This window comes from Polyodon spathula, chromosome 1 (genome assembly GCF_017654505.1).
Source record: "Polyodon spathula isolate WHYD16114869_AA chromosome 1, ASM1765450v1, whole genome shotgun sequence".
NCBI lineage: Eukaryota > Metazoa > Chordata > Actinopteri > Acipenseriformes > Polyodontidae > Polyodon > Polyodon spathula.
In genome coordinates, this window is record NC_054534.1 from 42,317,994 (window position 1) to 42,336,541 (window position 18,548).

At 40.3% G+C, this 18,548-nt stretch overlaps 1 protein-coding gene across 1 annotated transcript in view; it reads left to right on the forward strand.

The window, feature by feature from the left end:
• Positions 1-5,102: 5,102 nt before the first annotated feature.
• The window catches only part of LOC121320050 (protein prune homolog 2-like), a 71,910-nt gene continuing 58,464 nt past the window's right edge, over positions 5,103-18,548 (forward strand). The window contains exon 1 of the mRNA XM_041258243.1: positions 5,103-5,215. Within this exon, the coding sequence (XP_041114177.1) occupies positions 5,103-5,215 (113 nt within the window). The remainder of the gene's footprint in view (positions 5,216-18,548) is intronic.

Genomic DNA, 18,548 nt, shown 5'->3' on the forward strand with positions numbered 1-18,548 from the left:
GAAACTCGGGTTTATCCCACCACTAAAGTTAGACTTACTGTTGGTTACTTAGCTTATGTTAAAGTGGCTGTAGCACAATGTTTACCATACCCTGTTCTCCTGGGAAGAGACTGGCCGTTTTTTGATCGTATTTTAGGTCAGGAAATGGTCTTAGTTTCTACCAGGGGACAATCTAAGCAACAGGAGAAAACAATTGGCGAGATTTTCCCATTACAATCCGACCTGTTTAACCCTAAAATCTGCCCGAGAAAAACAAATAGAGAGCGCAGGGTGGAACAATTTGAGGGTACTCTGAGACGACAAGGGAAGGGTCTGACTCAAAGGTAAACCAATCTTTTAAACGGCAGGGTAAAGGAGTAGGTGTTCAGTGTGACCGGGGCTGCAAGGTTTCTGATGTGGAAGGGCACATAACAAAAGACACTCCTCTCAGCATACCTAATCATTGGGACCGAGATATTGACCTGGGCTATGAACAACAAAATGATCCCACGTTACAGTATGCTTGGAAACAGGTTAGATATGTTGAGGGGAAGGATATGCAGGAAGGACAACCAGTGGTATTTCCGCATTTTTCTGTATCTGGGCACTTATTATATAGAATAACCCAGGCTCCCGGGACGGGACAGCTCGTAAAACAGTTATAGGTTCCTGGGCCTTTTCAGTCGGAAGTCATGAGATTGGAGCATGACATTCCATTTGCAGGTCACTTGGGAACTGAAAAGACCCAGGAACGAATTCTGGCCCGGTTTTTTTGGCCATTTATGGTCTTGTGTGGAAGTATGCATCTGATTGTCCGGAATGTCAATTAGCTGCCCCTAAGTTAGTTCGCCCCGCACCTCTGGTCTCACTGCCAATTATTGAAGTACCGTTTGAGAGGATTGGTGTAGATTTAGTAGGCCCTCTGGAGGGAGCAGAGTCAGGATATCGGTATATTTTGGTAGTAGTGGACTACGCAACACGATATCCAGAAGCTGTTCCCTTACGATCTATGAGTGCAGAAGTAGTAGCAAATTAATTGGTTAAAATATTTTCTAGAGTGGGAATCCCAAAAGAAATTTTCACTGATCAGGGCACTAATTTTATGTCTGGCTGTATTCAGCAATTATACAAATTATTGAAAATCCGTTCAATTTGAACCTCAGTTTTTCATCCTCAAATGGATGGGCTTGTTAAACGATTTAATCAGACTTTAAAAAGTATGTTTTGCCGCTTTGTAGATCAGGAGAAATATAATTGGGCTAAACTGCTTCCCTACTTGCTCTTTGCAGTTCGTGAGGTACCACAATCCTCAACGGGGTTCTCTCCATTTGAGCTCTTGTACGGTCAGCAGCAGTGGGGTATCTTGGATCTCATAAGAGAAGGCTGGGAAGAACAGTCAAAAGACTCTAAAAATATAGTGAAATATGTATTACAGCTACGCGATCGCTTAGAATTAGTCGGTCGATTGGCACATGAAATCTCAAAGTGGCACAGCAGAGGCAGCAGCAAAGCTACAATAAAAATGCAAGAATTAGGAGCTTTCGACATGGAGACAAAGTGTTGTTGTTGCTTCCCTCATCGGAATCTAAGTTGTTTGCTAAATGGTAAGGTCCCTTTGAGGTCATTCGAGCAATTGGAAAAATTAATTATGAGATCCGACAGCCGGGACGTCGGAAGGAAAATCAAATTCATCATGTTAATCTCCTCAAACCGTGGAAAGAACGGGAGGTCCATTTTATATCTCCCGAACAGGAGGGAGAAGACTATGGACCCTCAGTTGAGCCAGTATCAGCAGCTAGGGTTCCGTTGGGGGAACAATTAACTCCTGATCAACGCAAAGAGGTAAGCAATTTAATCAAAATGTTCGTTGATGTTTTTTCTAACGTGCCCGGAAGAACGCACTTGATTGAACACGCTGTTATTGCTCCGCCAGGTCTGAGAGTTAGACAGAGACTGTATCGCATTCCAGAAAGTCGGAGAGATTCTGTCCGGAGGGAGGTGGAGTGTATGTTGAAACTTGGGATAATTGAACCTTCCCGAAGTGAGTGGTGTAGCCCAATTGTACCAATAGACAAACCAGATGGGTCACTACGGTTATGTATAGACTTTAGGAGGGTGAATGCAATCTCTAAGTTTGATGCATACCCCATGCCTCGGGTAGATGAACTCTTAGACAGGCTGGGGCGAGCTCGGTTTATTTCAACTTTGGATCTGACGAAAGGATACTGGCAAATTCCATTAGCAAAAGCCTCTCGTGAGAAAATGGTATTCTCAACCCCAGATGGTCTTTTTCAATTTTGTACTATGCCGTTCGGACTTCATGGAGCTCCCACAACTTTCGATGCATATATCGATGATGTAGTCATATACAGTTCTTCCTGGAAAGAACATTTGAATAGATTAAAAGCCGTCCTACAGTCTATGAGGAAGGCGGGGCTCACAGCGAACATGGCAAAGTGTGCTATTGGAAAAGAAGAAACAAAATATTTAGGTTTCATAATGGGTAAGGGTAGAGTGAAACCACTGGTTTCAAAAGTCCAGGCTTTGTTGGATTCATCGGTATCTGCCACAAAAACCCAGGTGAGATCATTGTTGGGACTGGCTGGTTATTACTGCCGCTTTATTCCACACTTTTCCACTATAGCCGCCCCTCTCACTGATCTCATTAAAAAGAACGCTCCAAATAAAATTAAGTGGAGTGCAGAATGTCAGACGGCTTTTAAGTCTATTAAAACTAACTTGAGTCAGGCCCCAGCATAGTAAGCCCGGATTTCAGCCGAGAGTTCATCCTTCAGACTGATGCATCGCAGACTGGTCTGGGGGCGGTTCTGTCCCAGGAAAAAAATGGTATAGAACACCCGATACTATATATTAGTCAGAAGTTACTGCCGAGAGAACAAAGGTACTCTGTGGTAGAGAAAGAATGCCTGGCAGTAAAATGGGCGGTGGAGTCCTTAAAATACTATCTTCTGGGACGACCCTTTGTACTCATCACAGATCACGCCCCTTTAAAGTGGTTAGACACAATGAAGGATTCAAACGCTAGGATTACGCGGTGGTACCTGGCGCTCCAACCCTTCTCCTTTCAAATAAGGCATCGTGCGGGTAAGTTACATCAAAATGCTGATTTTTTTTCCTGGGAGAGAGGGGAAAAGGAGGGGTTAAGGAGGGGTTAGAGGTTTCCGAGTGTTCCTTCGGCTCCACTCTGAGGGGTGGGATATGTGATGAGTCAAAGGGGTTTCGGTCTGCAATTCAGCCTCCCGACAGTAGAAGGCATCAAATCAACTCGGGACTTCCCTTACCAAGGTCTCGTGACCATAACAAAAGTCATCTTTATGAGGGGCGGCACCTTGGTGAGGGGCGGAAGTACGAGTATGTAAATTCCAGCCACTGGAATCAAGTGAAGTTAAGGATACCTGTCAGTCTGGGATTGGTGATCCACTGAATACCGGGGCGGGGTTTGCATACTAAAGGGAACGTGCTACTGTGTTTGGGGTTGGTCCTGATGAATAGAGGCGGGGAAAAAAAAAGGCTGGAGGGAAGTACGTGCGGGGTGGACTGTGTTATTTACTTTTAATTACGGACGGAGGCCTTACTAACTTTTTGCTCTTTTCTGTTTTTATTCCTTTTTGTTTCATTTTGGATTTAGCAGATCACGAAGAGGACTAAGAGGCTTCCGTTCCTTTATTTTTTTTTGATTACTCCAGCACTCCCTCCCTCACATCCTTCTTTATTGTTTTTTCTTTTTTTTTCTGTGTAATATTAAATACAATTTTTATTTTTTTACATGTGAATTACTGTCTGGAAAATCCGTTTTTACTCACACGCCTCACATGCTGTAACTCTGATTTTGTAAAAAATGTACAAACAAAAGTTTCCTAAGGTTAAAATCCAGCCGACTGATTGTGTGTTAAAGACATATACAAATGAAACGCTTGATGTGTTGGGTAAATTCAATATAAGTGTAACATACTGAGAAGAAATCTTTGATTTGGCTCTTGTAGTTACTAAGGGAAATGGCCCCGCATTGTTGGGCAGAGGTTGGGTCAGCAAGCTGAAACTAGACTGGAGAAAGATACTTTGAGTTACTGATGCAGTAGGAGCTCTGTGTAAGAAGTACCAGTCTGTTTTCAGCCCCGAAATTGATTGTGTCCGGAGTTAAGGCTAGTCTGAGGGTAGCTAAAGACACCACACCAAAATTCTGTAAAGCAAGACCGATACCTTATGCTTTGAAACCAGCTGTAGAAAGCCAGTTAAAAGAGCTGGAAAATCAGTATGTAATTTCAAAGGTTGACTTTAGTGAATGGGCTGCTCATTTAGTATGTGTGCCAAAACAGGATGGTAATGTACGCATTTGTGGGGATTACAAGATTACCATAAATCTGTGGTTAGAGGTGGACCAATACCCAATCCTGAGAACCAGAGCTCTGTTTGCAAATTTGGCAGGGGGAACTAAATTAGAACATAAGAACATAAGAAAGTTTACAAACGAGAGGAGGCCATTTGGCCCATCTTGCTCGTTTGGTTGTTAGTAGCTTATTGATCCCAAAATCTCATCAAGCAGCTTCTTGAAGGATCCCAGGGTGTCAGCTTCAACAACATTACTGGGGAGTTGATTCCAGACCCTCACAATTCTCTGTGTAAAAAAGTGTCTCCTATTTTCTGTTCTGAATGCCCCTTTTTCTAAACTCCATTTGTGACCCCTGGTCCTTGTTTCTTTTTTCAGGCTGAAAAAGTCCCTTGGGTCGACACTGTCAATACCTTTTAGAATTTTGAATGCTTGAATTAGGTCGCCACGTAGTCTTCTTTGTTCAAGACTGAACAGATTCAATTCTTTTAGCCTGTCTGCATATGACATGCCTTTTAAGCCCGGAATAATTCTGGTCGCTCTTCTTTGCACTCTTTCTAGAGCAGCAATATCTTTTTTATAGCAAGGTGACCAGAACTGAACACAATATTCAAGATGAGGTCTCTCAAAGTTAGACATCTCCCAAGCTTACCAGCAGGTGGAGCTGAACGAAAACTCAAAGAAATACTCAACAATAAATAAACCACTGGGATTGTTTAAGTATAACCGACTACCGTATGGAGTAGCTACCGCCCCCGCTATTTTTCAGCGAATAATGGACCAGATCTTGCAGGGTCTGGAAGGGGTCATCTGTTGCTTAGACGACATGCTGATAATGGGGAAAAATGACAAGGAACACATGGTAAACCTGGAAATGGTGCTGTCTAGGCAAGAAAGTCACGGCATACGGCTTAAAGAAGCCAAATGTAGTTTCTTCCAGGATTCAGTAAAATATCTTTGGCACGAAATAAATGCGTAGGGAATTAGTCCCATCACTGAGAAAACACAAGCTATTGTTGGAGCACCTGTTCCCAAGAATGAGCCAGAACTTAAATCATTCCTGGGCCTTCTAAATTACTACAGGAAGTTTATTCCGAATTTGTCCACACTGATTAGCCCCATGACTGAGCTACTGCGGGAAAATATAAAATGGAAATGGTCTGAGAAAGACAAACATACTTTTCTGGTGGTTCTCGATGCATTTTCTAGATGGCCTGAAGTAGTACTTGTACCAAATGTCACTTCAGCAAAAACAATTGAGATATTAAGGGAGTTATATGCTGCCTATGGGTTGCCGGAGGAGATCTTCTCCGACAATGGGCCTCAGTTTACTTCTGAGGAGTTAAAAAAACTCCTCAGGCTAAATGATAAGACATACTGGATCGGCTCCATACCATCTAGCTACCAACGGTGCTGTGGAACGATTGGTGCAGACATTTAAACAAGCTTTTGAGAAAAGTAACAATCCCAGCTTGTCGGTACAGCATCAAGTTACAAATTTTCTGTTAGCTTACAGATCGACTCCGCAGTCGACAATAATTAAAACTCCAGCAGAGCTGTTTTTAAAGAGACAGTTTTGCACGCATTTCTCATTGCTGAGACCGGACACATCACAACACATGCAGATTCAACAACAAAAACGAATGCAGTGGCGGAACGCAAACTCTAGATCTACACTCAGGTCTCTGCTCCTGAACAACGTGAACTGGTAAAAGATAACGGGAGGAGGAAAGAAATGGCAAAATGGGATAATTAAGAAGGTACTAGGTCCAATAACGTACATGGTTTTAGTAGCAGGTAAACTTGTAAAGAGACAAATTATTCAAATGTGGGCTGTGAAAGAGAATGATGTGTCTGAGATTGAAACACATGAAAGAAATACTGTGTGGTATGATGATAATGTTGTTTCAGTATCCACTGAAACAACTGAATGTAACACTGAAAATGTTGGAAATGCTGAAAGAGTAGGTAACTCTGAAATGCAAATGTCTGTAACTGTTTCAAATGGGGAAAATGTAAATACTGAGCCATGTACAAGAAGTTCTGTTGTAAGTCATCCTAAACATAACCGTAAGCCTTCAAATAGATTGAATTTGTAATTGAAAAAAAAGGGAAAATAATGAAAGGGGGTTTTCTGCTAAGGGGGGAGGAGATGTTGTATTTTACTCTACAGATGCAGAGCGTTGTCAAGTGCATGAAATTGTTAACTTGCATCTCAACATGTGTAAGGCAGCATGCTAGCTACAGTATAAAAGCAAAGGAGAGTGTGTGCTTCGGGGTTCTGTGTGTAACTGTGACAGAATAAATGACACTTGATTCTATACAGTTCCTGTTGTCTAGGTTGTCTTTTTTTTATTTCCTTGCCCAAAATACATAACAGTAACCATAAAAAAGGAACAGATCGCTCGGCCACATCCTCTGATCTACCCTCAGTCATGCCCCCTTCGGTTGTGAGTGCAATCACGAATCCTCCAATCCATGACTGACACATCGCCTACCACATTAAGGCGATGACTTTTGGTATTGTGGCTGGAATGAACTGTCAAACCATCCAGTCCGGTGCACACTGTTCCTGTTATAGAGCTCCCTCACAGGTTGGGAGGGAGATTGTTGACTAGGATTCATTTGCTTTCTGTGAGGGCGCTAAGCAGCGAAAGTAGAGTCCTTTGGACAGGCTGGCCTGACAGTTCTTTCCCAGGGTCGTGAAGTCATCAGTCTGGAAGAAGGCGCGACTCTGTTGCAAGAATGTACTTACCCAGAAGGGAAACGACGTAGCAGCTGCAGATTGTAGAGACAGCTGCACTTGTTTACCAAGGGATCATGCGTGATGGCATAAAAGGGGCTGGAGAATCACAATCTACTCATTTGCCTGGTTTAGATTTGATCTTGAAGGACCGTGATAGATGCAGTAACCACTCTTAATAGAGAAATATAGCTGAAAGGAGGAGCGCGAAAGCAGAAGGAGAGGATGAGGTGTGTGAAGGTGGTGTCCCAGACTAAACAAGGAGAATGAATGAGATGGGAAAATGTGGAACAGCATAGGAACAGAGGAGGATCAGTTTCCTAATCAGGTCCACATATGGTGTTCTTCCATCACTGCAGAACCTGAATGTGCGGGTAGGAGAGAACTCTGCATGTCCTTTGTGTACATCAATGGCTACCCTGAAGCACATTCTTGCAGGATGTAAGATGACTCTGAACCAGGGTTGCTTCACTTGGCATCATGACCAGGTGCTGCAATTTTTGGCAATTAGCACTGGAAGAACTGTGTAATAAGATCAATAGCTCGCCACCAACATCAGCAATAGCTGACACACAGAAAAAGACATTCCATCATCCAGGACAGCAACCAACAGGAAAGGTTATTACAATTAAGATTCACCTGGGACAACTGGAGGCTGCTAGAGATTGGAGTATGCAGGCAGATGTTGGCCAGTGACTTGATTTCCAACCCGAGGTTGCCACTATCCTTCGACCTGACATTGTCATATGGTCAGTCTCAGCACGCCATGTTCTCCTGGTAGACCTAACAGTGCCATGGGAGGATTCTGTGGATGAAGCATACGAGAGGAAGAAACCAGTTTCCTGAGTTAGCCACTGAGGTGGAATAGTGGGGGTGGAGAGTCTAGGTTTATCCAGTAGAGGTGGGTTGTCAAGAATTCGTCACAAACTCCATGACCCTGCTTTTAGCGATATTGGATTCAGTGGACAGAAATCATGACATATAGTAAAGGTTCTATCCAAGGATGCAGAGAGAAGTAACAACTGACTAGACTTGAGGATGAAAGAGTCAGCTTGGGAACCTCAATAGAGAGGTGATGGATAAAGTCAACATCATTGAAAAGGAATGGATGGCTAAGACAAGTGATGGAGGAAGTTAACATCAATAAAAAGGAATGGATGGCTAAAGTAAGTAAACTGATCTAGGTTGGTTGGGGGATTGAGGGGAGTGGTGCTGGGACTATCAAGCCACAGTGATGGGCCGTTCCCACTTGATGACCCCTGTGAAGTTCCCCACTCAGCCCATTGCTGATGGTTGCCATGCTGAAGCACTAAGGAGGCCACACTTTGGTTGATCCATGGAGCCAACATCGCCGCTGTTGTGTGTGCTAATGCGCAAGGAAGGGAGACCGCAAATAAGATGTTCTTTGGAGCTAGAATTACACCTAAGCCATCAACACCAGGCCAATAAGTACATTCACATTAACTGTTGGAGGAAAAACAATCAAGGCATGTATCTTACAGCAAAGCTACATCCTGGCTGGTCCCCATCACTACGATCTCATTTCATCTTCGCGAAAGCCAAGTCCAATATAAACATGAAGTAGATAACAGCTACTCTCCTGTAATGAAAATCTGAAATTACAGGAGATAATCTCTTGAATTGTCAAAAAACATCAAACTCATTACCATACAATACAGGCAGTTGCAGTGATTGGTGGCCGTCACTAGGGTACCAGCAATGGTAGCCCTAGTGCAGAACAATATATACAACAATGTACATGAATACAAAAATGCAAAACAAAACACTGTACAAAAATAGTCTCAGTCTGTGCGTTACTTTTGCTACACAGGGAGGTCCCGCACCAGGAACCTTCCTAACATAAACTAAATAAACTTTGGTAGGATTAAAAATTCTCAAAATGAATCCCTACCTAAACGTTGCAGTTATTCCGGTCTACACACAGATAATCATTAGCTCACCTTGGTTTCACACATAGTCATGAGGGATCTCCATTTATTAGAACCCCAGTCTAGACGTGATGTTCTTGTGGTTCCACTGATCCTGGTTAACACACAAGGTAGTCCTCAGCTTTGGTTCACTAGTTTTGGTTCACTCACTTTGGTTCATTCACCCTAGTTCACTCACCCTGGTTCGCTCACCCTGGTTTGCTCACCCTGGTTCGCTCACCCTGGTTCAAACACATGTAACCAGCCTTTCCACTGGTAACAAAGCACAGTGGACTCAGAAAACAAACGAAGAGCAAAGGGCTGGCTTTCCAGCACCATTTTAAAGGCAGGTGACCAAGGTTAATTGATTATCAATTATTAAATTGCCACCTGTCCACTTGCTGCACATAACATTTCAATTAGGCAGGGAGGGAAGTCTAATCTCCCAGTTCTGACATATCTAGTCTCACTGTTTTTTAAAAATTAAATAATTGTATTTAGAAATCAAACAAATCCCACCAAACCCTATTTTACAGGGGCAGGCCTCAGCCATGCTACACCATTTAAGGCATTCAATTCCAGTTATTCTTTTTTTTGTCCCACAAAATAAACTGAAGTTGTCTTTTATCAATGTAGAAACATTTTGCCCATGGGCAAGCCTCAAACTTGCCCTGAAAAGAAAAACCATTCTAGGGGTGAGGGAACAATTCAGGGTCAAAGTCCACCCAATCACTGGCTTCCCATTTTATGACTGCTTATTAAAACTGAATGCTAAATTGAGGCTACCAATCTTATTTTACCAGCCACCTGTTTGATTGTAACCCAGACATCTGGGAGGAAAGATGAGTGTATTACCCACTACACCATTTATCCTAAGTAATTATTTCTATAGATGATCATATTAGGAGTTTGAATAGAATCATTTGATTCATTCTCATACAAAGTAATGTAGGCTTACCAGCAAATTACTTTGCGCTCCAACAGTCAGCAGTAACGGAGCCCTGTAGCCTAACTGCAAAGAACTGTAACTGCAGCTTCAGATTTCCTTGACGAAATGGGAATAATCAGCTAAAATAGCCAGCCAGTAAAATTCAGTACTATCCAGCCATATGTCCATTTAAAGGATGGGAAGCCCATTTCAGTATTATCAAAAGCCACCGAAAAACTATTTTGTACGACAGGAACCCGATCAAATTCTGATACTCTCAATAAACTGTGCCAAAGAATGACCTTTCCAAGTTTATCACAATTATATAAGCAGACGCCTGCACTACAGTGGCTTGCGAAAGTATTGACCCCCCTTGGCATTTTTCCTATTTTGTTGCCTTACAACCTGGAATTAAAATGGATTTTTATTTGGATTTCATGTAATGGACATACACAAAATAGTCCAAATTGGTGAAGTGAAATGAAAAAAATAACTTGTTTCAAAAGATTCTAAAAAATAAATAACAGAAAAGTGGTGCGTGCATATGTATTCACCCCCTTTGCTATTAAGCCTCTAAATAAGATCTGGTGCAACCAATTACCTTCAGAAGTCACATAATTAGTTAAATAAAGTCCACCTGTGTGCAATCTAAGTGTCACATGATCTGTCACATGATCTCAGTATATATACACCTGTTCTGAAAGGCCCCAGAGTCTGCAACACCACTAAGCAAGGGGCACCACCAAGCAAGCGGCACCATGAAGACCAAGGAGCTCTCCAAACAGGTCAGGAACAAAGTTGTGGAGAAGTACAGATCAGGGTTGGGTTATAAAAAAATATCCGAAACTTTGAACATCCCACGGAGCACCATTAAAGCCACTATTAAAAAATGGAAAGAATATGGCACCACAACAAACCTGGCAAGAGAGGGCCGCCCACCAAAACTCACGGACCAGGCACGGAGGGCATTGATCAGAGAGGCAACAAAGAGACCAAAGATAACCCTGAAGGAGCTGCAAAGCTCCACAGCAGAGATTGGAGTATCTGTCCATAGGACCACTTTAAGCCGTACACTCCACAGAGCTGGGCTTTACGGAAGAGTGGCCAGAAAAAAGCCATTACCTAAAGAATAAAATAAGCAAACACATTTGGTGTTTGCCAAAAGGCATGTGGGAGACTCCCCAAACATATGGAAGACGGTACTCTGGTCAGATGAGACTAAAATTGAGCTTTTTGGCCATCAAGGAAAACGTTATGTCTTGCACAAACCCAACACCTCTCATCATCCCGAGAACACCATCCCCACAGTGAAGCATGGTGGTGGCAGCATCTTGCTGTGGGGATGTTTTTCAACTGCAGGGACTGGGAAACTGGTCAGAATTGAAGGAATGATGGATGGCGCTAAATACAGGGAAATTCTTGAGGGAAACCTGTTTCAGTCTTCCAGAGATTTGAGACTGGGACGGAGGTTCACCTTCCAGCAGGACAATGACCCTAAGCATACTGCTAAAGCAACACTCAAGTGGTTTAAGGGGAAACATTTAAATGTCTTGGAATGGCCTAGTCAAAGCCCAGACCTCAATCCAATTGAGAATCTGTGGTATGACTTAAAGATTGCTGTACACCCGCGGAACCCATCCAACTTGAAGGAGCTGGAGCAGTTTTGCCTTGAAGAATGGGCAATAATCCTAGAGGTTAGATGTGCCAACTTTTAGATACATACCCCAAGAGACTTGCAGCTGTAATTGCTGCAAAAGGTGGCTCTACAAAGTATTGACTTTGGGGGGTGAATACTTATGCACGCTCAAGTTTTCTGTTTTTTTGTCTTATTTCTTGTTTGTTTCACAATAAAAAAATATTTTGCATCTTCAAAGTGGTAGGCATGTTGTGTAAATCAAATGATACAAACCCCCAAAAAATCTATTTTAATTCCAGGTTGTAAGGAAACAAAATAGGAAGAATGCCAAGGGGGGTCAGTACTTTCGCAAGCCACTGTATGTCCCTGTTGCTGGGGAAATGCATTCCTAGTAAGGTATACAAAGGGGCTGTACAAATGGTGCAGTGAAGTTTAAGGTTTTACCTAAAACCAAATTAGTTCAGTCCATCGATGTGCCAATAATGTGTGATATCCACTGTTCTGTATGCTCAAATGTGCTGATGCTTTTATACAGCACCTGTGTGAAAAAAATTATTACACCATAAATGAGCCAACCACTTTTTTCATTTAACTTTTACAGATATCATAATGATGGATCTATTTGTATTCCACCACTGTCAGATATTTTGCAGTATGCATCTATTTAAATTATTGGTAGATTTTAAATTAACTGCCAAGGCTATATTGAATTGAAATGCTTTATTTTCAGCGGAATAGTATATAACTTGAAAAAAAGTTGTTTGGATTGATAAGGAAAGAAATCATGGAATGGGTGTGATCTGAGACATGGGACCAACCAATATGACTGCATACAGGTAGGCTCATTACATTGAAGGTGACTGTAAAAAGTGTCCTTAATACTGGGGTGGTCTTAAAGCAAGGGTTTATTACAATATTCCTTAGCTGGGTCATTAGACATGCAAATGTTATTTACAGATTATTAATGTGCAAATTAAAATATATTGCTTAAGAGCAAACTTATTGTTTATAATTTGCAGACACTGCAATGGAATACTATGCATGCAGATGGAGGACAATCTCATTAATTATTTAACTGAATCCTTCAACCTCAACCTGGATATATTTGAAAAAGTCACGTGTGAACTGGACAAAGAGGAAACATTCATTGAGCCTAACCTATACGATCCAAGACTAAAATATTCCCTTATGATTTCTTACATCGAATTTATCTGCGCCATATAAAATAACACGTTGTCTTACTGCGTTCACTGATCGCTTCAAATGCGGCCCACTTTACTTTAACTGCAACCTCAGTACAGTAATATGCAGATTTCCAAGTCAGTGCTGCAGAGTTCTGCACCACTTCAAGGCTCACTTCAGGGCGTTGTTCATGGTTGCAGTGGTTGTGGAGCCGGTGTCATCACCATCAACCTATATACATTTTTTCTGATTGGATGTGACTGCGGGACGGGAGCGTGCAGGAGTGAGCGCGTCACCGTTCAATTGCTTTCAGGCACACCCACTTCCATATTAGGAGGACAGTTAGTAACAGGCTACTGCAGGGCTCACAGCAGGAGCAGGCAGAGAAAAATAAGCATACAACTTACCATGTTGAGAGTTGTATCTACTTTCTGGTAAATGAGAATATGGATGAGTTTTTACAGCGCACCAAATCCAGTCTGGTAAGTAAAAAATAACTCGATGTGTTAATTAATATAAGATAATACCCCCCCCCCCCCCCCCCTTTTTTTGGGGGGGGGGGGGGGGGGGGGGGGTAAATACAAAGTGTGTGTCAGATGTAATTAATTATGATAAAAGTTTTTTTTTTTTTTTTTTTTTAATTACAATTTTGAATAATGTCTACAAAAACATGCGCGCACGGTATCGTGGGGATAATTATTTTACTTTGGACTGGAGGACAGGTATCAACAAGTTTTCTAAGTGATACATGAAACCTAACGTACAGTATACAGTACATTCGCTGTGTGAACCGTATCGTCGCAATGTATGGGAAACCCTCCCACTATTACAATCATATAATGAGTTTGTACATGGTTCAGACTGGAATCTTTATTAATGCAGGAGCAAACAGAACGCTTGCAATGCCGTAATAATGAGTTCTCTAAGGCCTCTCTTTAACACCTGTCAAAATACAAAATAAACGTGACTTTTAAATGCAAACTAAGGAGGAAGTGCAGAACTGTTCTGGGAAAAATTTGAATAATTTAACCAATAATAACTAAAACAACTGTAAATGGGTATTCTAAAACAGAATCTACTAACTCAGCAAGGAATCGTCTTTAAAATAAGTTTAATTAAACCCGAGACAGACAGGCGCGGCACGTTAACGCTGGGCATTTTCAGGGTGCGATACTGCAAGTCTGCACTACTAGACACACAGGAGCGGTATGCGCTACGAGAATGACTATTCTTACAATATAGAAAAATTGAATGGTACAGTACAGCAGTTGTCAGTACCACACCGTAGGCTATGTACTCAAATATAATTTACATTATGGCCAAAAGTTTTGCATCACCTAGTTGAATATTAGAATGCAGGCATGATTTAAAAAAAAAAAAAAAAAAAAAAACTCATATGAAAATCATTTCGATATTTTATAACATCATGCAATCTAATAAAATGGTATCTCAAAAGTCTACTGGAAACTACAATAGTAGTACAGTATTTAATGTTAGATTTCGAAATGTCACTTTTTTCAATTTTAGGAAAACTACAAAGCGATTTTTAATTTCAGTATGTCATCGTAACATATTTAAACGCAGGAAGGGAGCAGCGGGGCTGGTAGGTGACGTAATCATACACGAAGGAGCTGGTTCTTACGTATAGCGGCATCAGAGCTGTGCTTTAGTGTGAGAAGTCCCGGGTTCGCTCTCGCCCTCCGTATTAAGCGAGATTGCTTAGCAACAAAGGATACAGTACATTGCTGACAACAAGTAGCCTACTACTAGTGTTAGAAAATATATGCTTTTACAGCTAGGTGTTTAATAAAGAATAGTAGTGAACTACAGAAATGATAAAAAGGCAAAACGTGATAACAGTATCAAATTGGCTACAGAAGGATGGTTATCAGGGGCGATGTATAAAATACTCACTTGACTGTATAAAATATGGGCGGGATCAAATACTTATGGGTGCTTGGACAACGCTGTAGACAACAGTTACATTCGTTTTTTTTTCGAGGCAAGCACGTGTTGTCAGCATTTGGCTGTGATTGGTTAATCCACCAAAGGTACCGCTAAACTTGACCGCGGGTATCGTACCATGCTGATCTGTCCAACACCACGTGAAAGCAATGGCAGCGATACAGACAGCAAAATGCCTAGCGTGCTTGTCTCTCCTGGGCTTTAGACAGGTAGAAATGGTTAAGCCAGTGTAGGCTCCTCAGGGGAGGCAACATAGGCAGTGCCTTCTCCAAATTAAAACAAACAAACAAACAAACAAAAAAAAAACATATTATATATATATATATATATATATATATATATATATATATATATATATATATATATATATATATAATTGTGTAGCATTATAATATAACAATGTTCAATACAACAAAATAAAATGAATTTAAGAAAAAAAATAAATAGACATTTTAACCAAAACCCTAGCATCAACATTCCTATAGAAACAGCAATTCTGGAGCTCAGAGTTTTTTTCATCAGAGTCCCTGTTATAAACTCCTATCTCCTATTAACCACAGTGCTAGCAATGAGAGATGACTAGTCTGATCCTTGGTTTTAATTGGAGCAACTCATACCCTCCCGCCCCTGCTGAAGTGCCAGCACAGCTTTTATTCAATTCAGATACTGTATCAAAAGGGAGAGACAGAAACAGGTTAGATTGAAAAGTTGTTTACAGTTTGAACAACACCTTTACTGTATTTACTGTAGAAATATTGCATGAATCACTAGTATATGGATTTGGGGGACATGCTGTTGGACAGTTATATCTGAGGTGCGTTGTAAGCGAGAGCGTTGTAGTGAGGGAGTACTGTACACATGTTTTCAAACATTAATTAACATTTAACATTTTTTGATGTATAGTGAATAGTAAATTCAGACGGTTTGCATTTCAACCCCTCTTGGGTCATGACTCCTAGCGCCGTTGTTATACGGTCCTAAAATCTGTTATCTTAGAATTGGGTCATGAAATCTAGTGGAAAGATGTATATAATCTATATATCTATTATATATATCATATATATATATTATATATACTATATATACTATTATATATCTATATATATATATCTGATATAAATATATATACAAGTCTCTACGAATTTGTGAACAGTTTATCAAGTTCAGATGCTCAACATTGTAATGTAGTAAAATTCTTTTACGAAAATGGTTATTATCAAATCGTAATAGTGTAGCTATTGGATTTGGGAATAAGACATTTTTAACATCCTTAAATCAGACTAACAATTATGACACAGCCAAACTAATCAGGTAGAAAAAAAACAAAACCATTTTGCCCCCTCCTCCCCTCCCTTTCAGTTTGATGTTTAATGTTGTAAAACACATTTTAGCTTAATAGTTAACATTTAAAATCTGTAAGAATATATATTTTTTTAGGTCTTTGTTAAATATTTTGCTGTATCGCAATTATTGTGATAATACCACACAGAATAATCGTCTGAGGAAATTGTCATATCCTGACATCCCTATCTGGGCCCATTCTGTCTTGCATATTTCCTTTCGCTCCGACAGATTGGATACATGCATGGGTACAGCTTTTTTCAGAGCAGTCCAAAGCATGTCTATTGGATTAAGATCTAGTGATTGCGAAGGCTATTCCAGAACTTTTATATTGGTGTTCGTCAAGAAATCCAAAATTGACAGCTGTATGCATTGGGTCGTTGTTGTGTTGGAAGATAAACTCTAAACCAGCCAATGAGCAGATGGTATCATTGTACTTTGTGGAATGTTTTGATACACGGCTGCATTCTTTGGATCATCAGTCAAATGGATGTCTCCTTGAACTGCTAAAAACACCCCGATAGCATGACCAAAGTACTTCCATGTTAACTGTTGGTACAAGGTGTTCTTCACTGAAGACGTTCCCGTTTTGTTTCCAAACACATTGTTGTCTGTTTTGGGGGAAAAGTTATATTTTACTCTCATTGGACCAGAGAATTTCGTTGAAGAATGTTTTAGATTCCTGTTCATATTTCTTGAATTTTAAATGGTTTGCTTTATGAATTTTCTTTAAATTAGGTTTGCAGCGAGGTCTACGTGCATACAACTCTAATGTGTTCAGGGGCCTTTGTACGTTTTTTTTTTTTTTTTTTTTGTGCAATATTGCATGTATGCCTGATGCGTCTACATCTTTCTTTAAGTCCTTCGCTGTTAATCTTGGATTTTTTTTTTAAGATGTTAAGATGCTCAGATGATTCTCCTACCTGTTGTGCTTGTAATGTTCTCAGGATGTCCCACTTCTTTCAAGCATTTGAGTTGAATTTGTTCTGATTGTTCACTTGATTTATTGCTCTGATTGTTGGTGTTGGTATTCCATATTTCTTTGATGCGGTTCTGTAGCCATTTCCTTTGTTGTACTTTGCTACAAGTGCTTTTCTCAGATGTGAATCCAACTCCTTTGTCTTGACCATAATCTGCTATGTTGCCCAAATTTTCTTCTTCAACATATGTTGGAAATAATTATCTCTTTTTCGGTCTGTTGACTTTATAATAATGCTGGGACGAACACAGAATTTTCATGTTTTGATAGTCTTTCATAATTTTAAATATATGTTTGGATATTTATTCGTTTTCAAAAAGTATTAAAAGTCATTATATTGCTCAGAACCACACAGCAAATGCAGCAACCTAGTAAAGTTACAAAATAAATAAATAAAAAAGAAATACATCATAGTCACTAAGGTATTAGCAGATTTGAAAAAATCGTGTTGTGTAATTTATAACACTTCGTGGTCAAGTGTGTACTTGTTGGGAATATGTTTAAAAAAGCGTTTCTGATTAATAATGTCCCTGGCATGTATGATGAGCAGAATATGTGCAAGTCAAAGCCACGTTTTCCTAAGTTAGCTGGTACTTTGTGAACGTTTGGGCAATCGCTGTGCTGACGGAAATAGTATCTACAGAAGGTATGAATGTGACATCAGCACAAAACAAGAATATTGACAGAACTGGGTGGTGCAAGCCATTGGGAGACATGTCAAAAATCACACTGGACATTTCCCTCAGTGCGTTCCATAAGTTTATTAACTAAAGCACCACCATTTTCTGTCAAATATTTACGATTAAGACTGTTGGCGTTAGGTAGTGTTTTAGCTGATGGACAGACAGTACTGTCACATGAAGTCACCGATACTTACCTCTCTGCAGTAAACAGTGGCTGTCCAGCCAAGCACAGTGCTCTGACAATTTTTGCTTACTTCAAAACATTAATTTTCTTTTCAATATTCATAAACTGATTTATGTTTTCTCCCCATTCCTCATCCACTAAAAATCTAATATTTTTGTGGAAGTATTTCAGTAAAAACCGATGTCCGGTTAAAATTTGGAATAAACCGCAAATGCGGAACACTATTTATTGGATATGCACAATCCATCGATTTGTGAAGCTTGCATATTCTATGTAACATTGTTGCTAGGTAATTCACTCTCATTGGCTCTAAAAGCACGCAAGAGTTTAAGATGCTTTGTTGTGATGTAGATGATTAATTATTAAGTCATTAATTAAAAGTCAAATTGTATTTTTTTTCTAGAAAGTCAGTCATTTAAGCATTTAACTGCCCAATTTGTTTGGTATTAGTTTAATTTCGAGGTTTCTTTGTACCTGTGTGAATGCGCGGTAATAAGGAGAAGAAAAAGTGAAGAAAGGCGAGTTTCAGGTGGTTAAGACATCGCGTGCAGTAATGTAAATACTGTTGAAAAATATTACAATATCCACAGTTAAAAATTAATGGAGCCAATTTCACAAAACAAAGGAGGAAAGTAAAACTGAATATCTGACA